General features: G+C 39.9%; 1 protein-coding gene and 1 pseudogene across 1 annotated transcript; one reads left to right on the top strand and one right to left on the bottom strand.

Annotated features, from left to right (window-relative positions):
* Window positions 1-7,032: 7,032 nt before the first annotated feature.
* Window positions 7,033-7,977, bottom strand: LOC110288067 (olfactory receptor 1468). Its single transcript, XM_021154521.1, has one exon. It carries the CDS (start codon window positions 7,975-7,977, stop codon window positions 7,033-7,035), a length of 945 nt encoding a protein of 314 aa, XP_021010180.1.
* An 851-nt stretch (window positions 7,978-8,828) lies between these two features.
* LOC110288069 lies at window positions 8,829-9,300 on the top strand (annotated as a pseudogene).
* The last annotated feature ends 2,480 nt before the right edge of the window (window positions 9,301-11,780 follow it).

The raw sequence follows: 11,780 nt of genomic DNA, 5'->3' as shown, positions 1-11,780 counted from the left end.
ATGAATTTATGAAATTCCTAGCCAAATGGATGGACCTGGAGGGCATCATCTTGAGTGAGGTAACACAATCACAAAGGAACTCACACAATATGTTTGTTATTTTAATGTATGAAATTCCCTGCTTGAGAGTTGCAAAATACACTCAGATTCAAACTGCCTCTGTGTTTGTTTTTGTGTGTCACTGCTTTATCTTTACCCACCTAGCTTCAAGGATCCTTATTCCAGGGACCCTCATACCTGACTAGGGTGGTCCGTAGCAAAACAGGTCTTTTACTTGTTTGGTTAGAGTTACCCAAAGATGTTTTACATTATTTGTGGCTATTGTGAAGGGAGTTGTTTCTCTAATTTCTTTCTCAGTCTGTTTATCATTTGTATAAAGGAAAGCTACTGATTTATTTGAGTTAATTTTATACCCAGCCACTTTGCTGAAGTTGTTTATTAGCTGGAGAAGTTCCTAGGTAGAGTTTTTGGGGTGGCTTATGTATACTATCATATCATCTGCAAATAGTGATACCTTTATTTCTTCTTTGCCAATTTGTATCCCCTTTATCTCTTTTTGTTGTCTTATTGTTCTAGCTAGCATCTTAAATACTATATTGAATAGATATGGGGAGAGTGGGCATCTTTGTCTTGTCCCTGATTTTAGTGGGAATGCTTCAAGTGTCTTTCCATTTAATTTGATATTGTCTGTTGGTTTGCAGTAAATTGCTTTTATTATGTTTAGATATGGGCCTTGAATTTCTGATCTCTCTAATACTTTACAATGAAGGGTGTTGTACTTTATCAAATGCCTTTTCTGTATCTAAGGAGATGATCATGTGATATTTTTTCCTTTGAGTTTATTTACATAGTGGATTATCTTAATGGATTTTCATATATTGAGCCAACCTTGCATACCTGGAATGAAACCTACTTGATTGTGGTAAATGATGGTTTTGATGTGTTCTTGGATTTGGTTTGGAAGAATTTTATTGAGTATTTTTGCATCAATATTCATAAGCGAGATTGTTCTGAAGTTCTCTTTTTTGGTTGGGTCTTTGTGTGGTTAAGGTATTAGAGTAATTGTGGATTTATAGAATGAATTAGGTAGTGTTCCTTCTGTTTCTATTCATGGAATAGTTTGAGGAATATTGGTATCAGGTCTTTTCTGAAGTTCTGGTAGAATTCTGCACTAAATCCATCTGACCCTGGGCTGTTTAGTTTAGGAGGTTTTTAATAACTTCTATTAATTTCTTATGGGATATGGACCTGTTTAAATAGTTTACCTACTCTTTATTTAACTTTGGTGTGTGGTATCTGTCTAGAAAATCACCCATTTCACCTAGATTTTTCAGCTTTTTGAGTATAGGCTTTCATAGTAGGATTTGATGACTTTTTAAAATTTCCTCCATTTCTGTTATGTCTCCCTTTTCATTTCTGATTTTGTTAATGTGGATACTGCCTCTAGGCCTTATAGTTAGTTTGGCTAGGGGTTTAATCTATCCTGTTGATTATCTCAAAGAACCAGCGTTTGTTTTTTTTTGATTCTTTGTGTTGTTCTCTTTGTTCCTATTTGGTTGATTTTGGCCCTGCATTCCATTTTGTTCTGGAGCTCTCAGGTGTGCTGTTAAGTTGTTAGTGTAGGATGTCTCCAGTTCCTTTACCAGTGCACTTAGTGCTATGAATTTTCCTCTTAGCACTGCTTTCATTGTGTCCCATAAGTTTGGTTATGATGTGTCAACATTTTCATTAAATTCCAGGAAGTCTTTAATTTCTTTCTTATTTCTTCCAGAGACCTCAAGAAGCTAACCACTAAAAAAATCCTTGAGCAATCCAATCAAAAAACAAGGTATAAAACTAAACTGAGAATTCACAACAGGGGAATCTCCGATGGCTGAGAAGTACCTAAAGAAATGTTCAAAGTCCTTAGTGATCAGAGAAATGCAAATACAAATGGCCCTGAGATTCTGCTGTACACAAATCAGAATGGCTAAGATCAAAACCTCAGGTGACAACACATGTTGGAGAGGATTGTAGAAAGAGGAACACTCCTCCATTGTTGGTGGGATTGCAAACTGGTACAACCACTCTGGAAATCAATCTGGAGGTTCCCCAGAAAATTAGAAATAGATTTGTTATAGCCTCCAAATTACTGATGCTAATTCTCTGTGGTTTATTTTCCTGCTTCTTAGAAGCCTCACCAAAGAGACTCCAGTGTTGTGTATAGACGGTTTGCCTCTGTGTTTTTCCCTCCAGCAAAAGTTCCCATCTTCCCTCCCTTCTGTGGCAAGTGCAATATGAAGGCAGTTGATTTCCATGCTGCGTCCTCCTGCAGCAAGCTCAGGGCTCCCTTCCTCTCCCTGGTCATTCCAAGGGAACCCAATCTGTCCTTAGAATTGTACTGCTCATAAAACCCCCCTTAATGCAAACACCCGGAGGAGTCAGATGCCAGCTTAGGACAGCCTCCCTGCCTCTGCGTCACCAGAAACTAGCTCTCACTCTGATAAATGGCTGAACTCTCCAGGTGCCTGTTCTTGGGACCTTAAAGAAATAACAAACTCAAAGAAGATTAAGGCCCCACATTTAAATCATAGAGAAAAGGTAATCAGATGTCACAGACAATTATGGCAGGCCATAAAAATTAGTTCCTGATAACCACACAAAAGACACTTTTTAATCTCCCTCCCAGCTTCAGTCCCATTCCACCAAATGGTATCTTGATTGAGTTACAACCTGCTGCCTATCCCCGCCTTCACCCTAAGCAGTCAAAGAATTCTTAACTGCACCTTATATAAACTCAGTGCTTTCTGGACTCGTTTTTGCATTCCAGTGGAGGCTTGTGATCTGACTGAAGACTTGAAATAATAATAAAAAAAGACTCTTTTGCCAATTGCAGCGGACTTCACAATTCTTGGGCTCGTCTGGGTTTCCAATGGACTCAGGGCATAACAGATCTACCTGAAGACTCAGTAATACTACTCTTGGGAATATACCCAAAAGATGCCCCACCATGCCACAGGGGCACCTGTCCCACTGTGTTCATAACAGTCTTGTTTGTGATAGCCAGAAGCTGGAAACAACTCAGATGTTCCAAGACAGAAGAATGGATACAGAAAATGTGGTTCATTTACACAATGGAATACTACTCAGATATTAAGAACAAGGAAATCATGAATTTGCAGGCAACAGGATGAAACTAGAAAATGTCATCCTGAGTGAGGTAACACAGACCCAAAAGCACATGCATGGTATGTACTCACTAACATGTGGATATTAGCCAAAAAAGTAGTACAGAATACCTAAGTTGCAGTTCACAGAACTCAAAAAGGTCAACAAGCTGAAGAGCCCAAGTGAGGATGCTTCCTTTCCACTTGGGAGGGGGAAGAAAGCAATCACAAGGGGTGAGAGAGGGAGGAACCAGGGAGGGAACGGAGAATGGAGGAGAGAGAAGATGGAACCTGATCTGGTATTGGGCGAGGGAAAAGGAATGAAGCCCTGAGGGCTAGCAGAAAGAATGGAAACAGGCAAACTCAGGAGGAAGGAAGTTGCGGGGGGGCCCTCCAGAATGTACCAGATACCTGGGAAGTGAGAGATTCTCAGGGCCCAAAGGGAGGGACCTTAGATGTAATGCCCTATAGTGGGGAGTGGGAACATAAACAATAGAAAGCCCACATACACGTGGAAGCTGAACAACACTCTTCTCAGTGAAAACTTGGTCAAGGAAGAAATAAAGAAAGAAATTAAAGACTGTTTAGAGTTTAATGAAAATAAAGCCACAACATACCCAGACTTATGGGACACAATGAAAGCAGTGTTGACAGGAGCCTGATATAGCTGTCCCCTGAGAGGCTCTGACAGTGCCTGGAAAATACAGAGTTGGATGCTCTCAGCCATTCATTGGATGGAACACAGGATCCCCAATGAAGGCGCTAGAGATAGGACCTAAGAAGATGAAGGGGCTTGTAGTCCCACAGGAGGAACAACAATATGAACCAACCTTTATCCCTAGAGCTCCCAAGGACTAAATCCACCAACCAAAGTGTACACATTGAGCCATGGCTCCAGCTGCATATGTAGCAGAGGATGGCCTTTTCAGTTATCAATGGGAGGAGAGGCCCTTGGTTCTGTGAAGGCTTGATGCCCTAATGTAGGGCAATGCCAGGACCAGGAAGCAGAAGTGGGTGTGTTGGTTAGCAGGGGGAGGTATTATGAGATAGGGGGCTTTCAGAGGGGAATCCAGGAGTGGGGAATAACATTTGAAATGTAGAGAAATATCTAATAAAAAAAGAAACAAAAGTGTACTTATCACGTCAGAATCATTACAATAATAAATATGAATCTGGTTTTGAAGATACAGAGAAAACTATGTACAATGTGCACCACAGCAACAAATAGATTATATAAAAAAGAAAATGTTACACTAACAAATAAAAATAAGTAATACATGCATACAGGATTCCTTATTAATAACAAATTTGAATTTAAGGAATGTGGCTAAAACTTCCAATATATATTATAATAACAGAAATGAAAGGTGGCCTCATAGAAGTAGATTAGTATAGTAGTTTCCAGCAACCAGGAAGAGTGTGGGGAAGCGAGGATGTCAGGATGATAAATAGGTACAGGTGTGCAGCTGGGTAAGTGGAAGGTTTTAAGATGCTGTATAGCACAGTTGGAGTATGACAGCCAGCAAGAATTCGTTGCTTATTTTAAAATGAATGGAAGAGAGACATTTGGATGTTACCTATACAAAGATGCTAAACTCCCAAGATAAAGGGTACATCAGCTATGTTGACTTGATCATTTCACAGTGTATGCTCAGAATCTCATTTTCTGCCCCAACACTGTGCTTTTATTCTGTGGCTATTTAAAAAAGATTCTTTTAGGTTAGGAGACTATTGATATGCTAATACATTTAGAAAAGGAATGAATGATGGGAGAATGATGGGAACGTTTGCTGTAGATGACGTAGGCCAATGGAATAAGATATCCTCAGAAAGACTTGTACAAGGAAATTGTTAAGACACTGAAAAAAGGAACTGAGGATACTAAAAATAGAGAGACCTCCATTGCTCATGGACTTGTAGGATTAATATCATGACCATGGCTATCTTATCAAAAGCAATCTATAGACTCAATGCAACACCCATCAAATTCTAATGGAATTCTCCATAGAAACTGAAAAAATATTAAATTTCATATAGAAACACAAATGTTAAATCTGATCCTAAAGAACAAAAGAATGATGAAGTATCACCTTCCTGGATTTCAAATTATGCCACAAAGTTATAGTAATGAAAACAGCTAGGTATTTATATAAGAACACACACTGATTAATGAAATAGAATTCAGGAATACATTTTACAGACACCTGATTTTTTATAAAGAGGATGATAATACACATTGGGGAAAAGACAGCATCTTCAACAAATGCTGCTATTCAAACTGTATAGTACCTGTAGAAGAATTAAACTGTACCCTTATCTCTCAACCTGCATAAACTCTAAACCAAATGGATCAAGGACCTTAATGTAAGAACAAACTATTCAAACAGTGAATAGTTTCTATAAAAATATAACATGCATCAGCCTCTAGCTTATTTCCATTGTTATAGGGAAATAAAATCCAGAGTTTCTGGCTATTAGTTAATTCCAGGCAAAGTCAGAACTGTACAGATGACATTGTTATACAAAAATGTCAGAAATTCTCATGGATCTACTTAGAAGAGGTGGTGGAAAGATTGCAAGAGCTGTAGGTCGTGCATGGATCCATGGAAACAGTATCTTCCAGACACAACAAGACTGATGCAAATATGCTCACAAAGACTGTGGCACCATACGCAATACCCCCACAGATTCAAACCAGACAAAATCACAGTACTAAGAAGGGAAAGTGGACACAAAGTCACACCCCTATCCAAGAATCTACTTGCAATTGATATCTGTTGGGAAAGGGAAATCAGTTTTCTCTAGTGGAGAAATATCAACCATTTTCCCAGGTAAGTCCCATGCCAAGGAGTAGTTGACCAACCCCAAAACAGACTCCATTTTGTTGGTGTTGTTTTTTTTTTTTTTTTCTGTGTGTATGTGACTTTGCCTTTGGATTTGTTTTGGTGTTTTTATTTTATAGATTTTCTTCTTTTTTAGTTGTTTGTTTTGAATTTTGTCTTTTTTTGTGTGTATTGTTTTTCTGTGTGTATATCTGTGTGTGTATAAGAGGGTGGGGGACATAAAGTTGTGTTTGGGTGGTTGGGGAGGTGGGTCGGATATGGGAGAAATTAGGAGATAGGTAAGGATGTGATTAAAACATGCTGTGCAAAATAAAAATTAAAAATAATCGCAAAATTATGTTTATGATCATAAGAGTTAAGAAAAAACCCAAAATATACATGAAAACAAAAAAGATGTGGGGTAATTAAATACAATGAATAAGGTGCTTGAGAAATAACTTGGATAAGAGTACTAGCTGCTCTTCAAGAAGACTCAGGTTTCATTCCCAACACCCACATGATTTACAAACATTTGTAACTCTAGGCCCAGAAGATCATATGCTCTCCTCTGTCCTTCATTGGCACTGTATGAACAGTGTACAAATACACATGCAGACAAAACATCCTTATACACAAAATAGTAGTAAAGGTTAAAAAATTTAAGAATGAATAAAATCCAAGATTTGTTCAGAAATAGCACATAGAAGGAGGAGATACTTGGCTGTTTTCATTGATTTAGAATTTTGGAGGACAATTTAAAATGAGACCATATTTAAAGCAGAACTCAGGATAAACTGATAAAATTCTGGTGCGATTTAAGATGTGCGAAGCAGACGTCACTAAAATAGCAGCTTTAATATATGCTTCTCTAGGATCACCTGACAAAAGCAAAATAGAAAAATAGTCATGATCTCAAACATAAATTTTGTCTTCAACTGCACGCTGAACAATGATTTCTCTATACGTTTAACTGAATCTCAAATAGCAGTGAGAAAATCTGGTATAGTATCACGACATTAGTACAGTTATTGAGTAAAAAATTTCAAAATTATCAAGTGCAACCATCACAGACAGAAGGTAATTTTCTTCTTACAAAGGACTCTTGCCAGGGCCCCCTTCATGTCTCTGTTCCTCAGACTGTAGATGAAGGGGTTCAGCATGGGAGTCACCACTGTGTACATCATGGCCATGACAGTCTCCTTCACAGTGGTGTTATTAGCTGTTGGGCATAAATAGAGACCAATGATTGTCCCATAGAACAGTGACACCACAGACAGGTGAGAACCACAAGTGGAGAAGACCTTGTGGATGCCTCGAACAGAAGGGACCTTAAGAATGGAGGTGACAACTCGTGCATAAGACACAACGATGAGTAGGAATGGAATGACAATAACAAGCCCTCCCATGACAAATATCACCAACTCATTAATGTGTGTGTCAGAGCAGGACAGCTTCAGCAAAGGAGATATGTCACAGAAAAAGTGGGGGATCACATTGTCCTCACAGAATGACAATCTGGCCATAAGCAGGGTGTGCAACATGGCATGGAACGTGGTCAGCACCCAGGACAGCAGCACCAGACTCACACAGAGCCTGGGGCTCATGATGCTCATGTAATGAAGGGGGAAGCAGATGGCCACATAGCGGTCATAGGCCATGGCCACCAGGAGGAAGCTCTCAAGGTCTGCAAAATACAGGTAAAAGTATAGTTGTGCCAGGCAGCCTGCATAGGGGATGGATGGAACTTGGCTCTGCATATTCTGCAGCAACTTTGGCATTGTGACAGAGGAAAAACAGAGGTCAGAGAAGGACAAATTGCTAAGGAAAAAGTACATGGGTGTGTGGAGATGGGAGTCCAGATGAATGAGGACAATGATGACGAGGTTCCCCAGGACAGTGGTGAGGTACATGGCCAGGAACAGGGCATAGAACAGGTGCTGGTGCTCTGGGGGAATGGGCAGGCCCAGGAGGATGAACTGGGTGATTACAGTTTTGTTCTCTTCTGTCATAATCTTTCTTCTGCACTTCTAGAGAAAAGTGACATAGATCCTTGGAAATACAAAGAAAAAGAAACAGACTTCTTTGTCTATTATTCATTTTAAACCATTTGACCTCATAACCATAATTATAATTTATGATCTCTGCAATCACCAATTACCTCTTTTTAACCTTCTTATGTTTCTGTATTATGTTATTTCCTAAATACATGTAGGCATTTTCTTCTGAGATCAAAACATATTAGTTTTTTTGTCTTACATGGCAATCCTAGATAACTATAAGTAGCTCATTTACCTTAGTGTCTCTTAGACATCAGTGGTCCTAAAGATTCTGAAATTTTGTATTTTAATAATTACACACACACACACACACACACACACACACACACACACACACACACACACACACACACACACACACACTCCAGTGGCTTAAATTGCCATCTAAAACCCAGGTGTGAAAGTCTGTGTAGCCTTTAGAACTCTATCTTGTGTCTTAGTAGTTTTTGTCTCTTGGCTATGTCACAGGCATGTCAAGTCCAGCAGATCCAAGTGATACCTATGATTCCGTTCTGCTCTTTCCCAGTGTGCCCTCACTCTATTCTCACTTTCATAAGGGGACACCTAGGAACTGATAAATTTGATATCTGCAAGGCCTGGATCAAATCAGAAATTTGTCAATTTTATTTTCTTCCTAGCACAGTCACTCTAGAAACCCTGTAGCTGTGCTCCACCTTTCCACATCATCTCAGTCATTGCCTTCACACTGCACTCCCAGACTAGGATGGCAGCTAGATGCTACCTAGAACATATTTATAAGATTATGAGCTGTTTGGGAGCCTCCAGACTGGGGTGCTCTCCAGGACCTAAGTTTTCAGTATTATCTTCGGGTCTGTTTCACCTGGAGCAGGCTTCTTTGGCTGGTGAGCCTTCAGCAGATGTCTACCACTTCCAGCATGAGGGTCTTCTCGACTGTGTTGCAGGCACACCTTCTGGGTGTGGAGCTAGTCCCTTCCCTGATATGCTTCTCCTGCACCCACCAGAAGAGCAATATAAACTCCCTGTGGCCAGTTGCATGCAAGGATGCAAGTAATTACTGTATCATGTTATTTTCTGCTGCTGGCTTTGAGAATGTCAACCTTGGATATACCCTGAATATGGGCTGCTCCCAGTCCTGCCCCCATGAAAACATCAATATCAACCCTGGTGTGGATTGTGTGCCAAAGATCCTTCTGCAATTTTAGCAGTGCTTGCCTCTGACTTCATGCCAGTGTCCCACTACTGGGCCTTGGACTCCTGCTCAGCTAGCTGGCTCTGCTGCAGCTGAGCCCCTGACTGCTCCCATGTGTTCCCCATATCCCCGTAGCTCAGGAAATAAAGTCCAGCTCCTTTCAGGACCCAGGGAACCCTAGGTGCCTTCATTTCCTCCTGGAAGTGTCTAGTTCCCCTCCACACTGTCTCTCAGCATCAGGGCTAAGTACCAAATTCACCTGTATCTGCTTTGTTGAAATGGTACCAGCTACTCTTGTTTCCAGAGCCCATCCTGTATCTTCTCTTGGAGAATCAGGAAATAGGTGAAGATTCCTTGGAGTCTCAAGGGTATCAGGGTCATCCCTGAATCCTGAGGACACATTTACAATGATGTCTAACTCAAGTGAATGTACTCAATGTATTCGTGTGTGAATGAAGCCACTTGGATTCTGGGATGTGCAAAGAGGACCTGGAAGATTCTAGAGCAGAAGACCTGTGTCTCCACCAAAACCTCCTTGCCCTGGCATTACTGTACCCATGTTGCACTCGATTCAGCAGGCTGCCCATGGAGGGCTGCCACCCCTCCAGATGAAGGTCCCCACCCCTAGATCCAGTTGAGTCCCTGCCTGCCCTCTCTGTCCACACTGGCTTCATGCTGCTATTCTAGTACCTCAAATAAACTGTTCCCACCCATTGCAAAAAAAAAAAAAAGATTACGAATGTTTAAGTCATTATATTTTGAGCAAATTAATGTTATGTGTCTCAGGAAATTAGGGAGACAACATTATTAACATTTCTCTTATTCAACCCAACTTTCAATAATATCAAAAACTCTTATGTTCTCAAATGATGCTTTATTACCTGAGCAGTGCTGCATCTGTGTACAGCTCTTCTCTGATGCTATCATTAAAAGTCACACTTTCTTGTTTACAGTGTTTTACACTTGCTGTTTCATTTGCCTATAGTTTCCTCCTCTCATGAGCTCCTTCACCTATGCTATCCATATTTATCTTTCATAGATATTACATGTCAGTTGCTAATCAAAAATTTCTACACTTGACTGAGTTTGGCTACTGTGCTTTCACCAAATCCTATGTTCTTCCCACACATGGCATGGTGCTTGTGAATGACCAGGATTTATAAATGTTTGTTGGTTGTGTTTCAGTCTGAGACAGGTTTCTTAAATGTAAAAAAAATAGTTCCTTAAAATTCTACTCCCCTTGAAGCATAGGTCCCACGTAGTATAGGAGTATATGAAGAGGTCACAAACCAGGGAGCTCACCTGTGGGTGCTGCACCTAGTGATCCAGGAGCTTTGTATCATCTTCAGCCATTAAATCAGCAATTCTCAATGAGGACAGCACATACATATCCCCTAGGAGACAGTATAGCTTGCATTAAATAGAAACCACCTGGAAGTCTGTGAAAACACAGATTCTAGTTCTATAGATCAGATTCTACATTGCAAATGAAACACAAGGCAAGGAAACCTAGGTGCTAGAGAAGTCAGTACCTTACACTATTACTAAAAAATATAGATTGGTGAGACCCATCAGAAGAACTTCAAGTCTTTTGACTGGAGGCCTGATTAAGGTTTATTAATACTCCCCAGCAAAGTTAAAAGAAATCATTATTGTTTCAGGGATGCTATGTTGATAAGGTGCATTATTAGGAGAATAATACCACAGTCATTAATAAAAGGAACCACACCATGAATAAGTAATTTAAATGGTACCACTAATTCAAATACATCCAGGATGTGGCAAAGTCTCTGAAGACAGAGAGATGACATAGAAGGAAATGACTATACCTGAAAAACCTTCCTACAGAATATCACATACTGCAGAATATTGAAACTCTTGGATTGGAAGAATAGCAAGACAGCAGCTCATTTGCCCACCTGCCCACTCATCTGGAATATTTGAGGCTGACACATAGTCCCTTGTATAATATCATGTTTCCCTTTATTCATGATGGTCACGGGGAATAATAATTTCTAGTCAACACCTAGATCTACATCACCCTTTTTCTTATCTCTCCCCCCAGTTATCTCTGGGCTTAAGAGGCTCTGTTTCCCAAAGGAATCCAGATCCTGAAAAACTCATTAGTATAATTGTCCAGGACCTTTCTAGGACCAATTCTTTCCGAGTCCTGTAGTTGTGACTGATTATAGTCATTGGTTATGTGTTACTAAACTTGGAGAAAAATTGAAGAAGAAGAGAGATGCATAGGTAGAAGTATATTCATACATCGTATTTAAGGGATGAGCTACATACCTATGTTGTTGGAGCCTTTTTTTTTTGTGGAATGTTATGGACTACACTTAATAATAAATAGTTAACTTAGGGACTAAACTTAATAATAAAAGTCCTTTTACAAAAGGTCCCATAGTCACAGTATTGGGAATATGGCTAAATTTTCAGCCTTTAAAGGTAAAAAGCTGTTTTAGGAAGATACCCAGAGGTCTGCCTGTCACATGATCTACTCACAGTAGGAGCCACTACAATATGCAAGTATGTTATGGAGGTGTGTGTGTGTGTGTGTGTGTGTGTGTGTGTGTGTGTG

This window comes from Mus caroli, unplaced genomic scaffold, assembly GCF_900094665.2.
Source record: "Mus caroli unplaced genomic scaffold, CAROLI_EIJ_v1.1 scaffold_17484_1, whole genome shotgun sequence".
Classification (NCBI taxonomy): Eukaryota; Metazoa; Chordata; class Mammalia; order Rodentia; family Muridae; genus Mus; species Mus caroli.
Note: the sequence above shows the minus strand (reverse complement) of the source record. Positions and strands in the feature narration are given on the sequence as shown.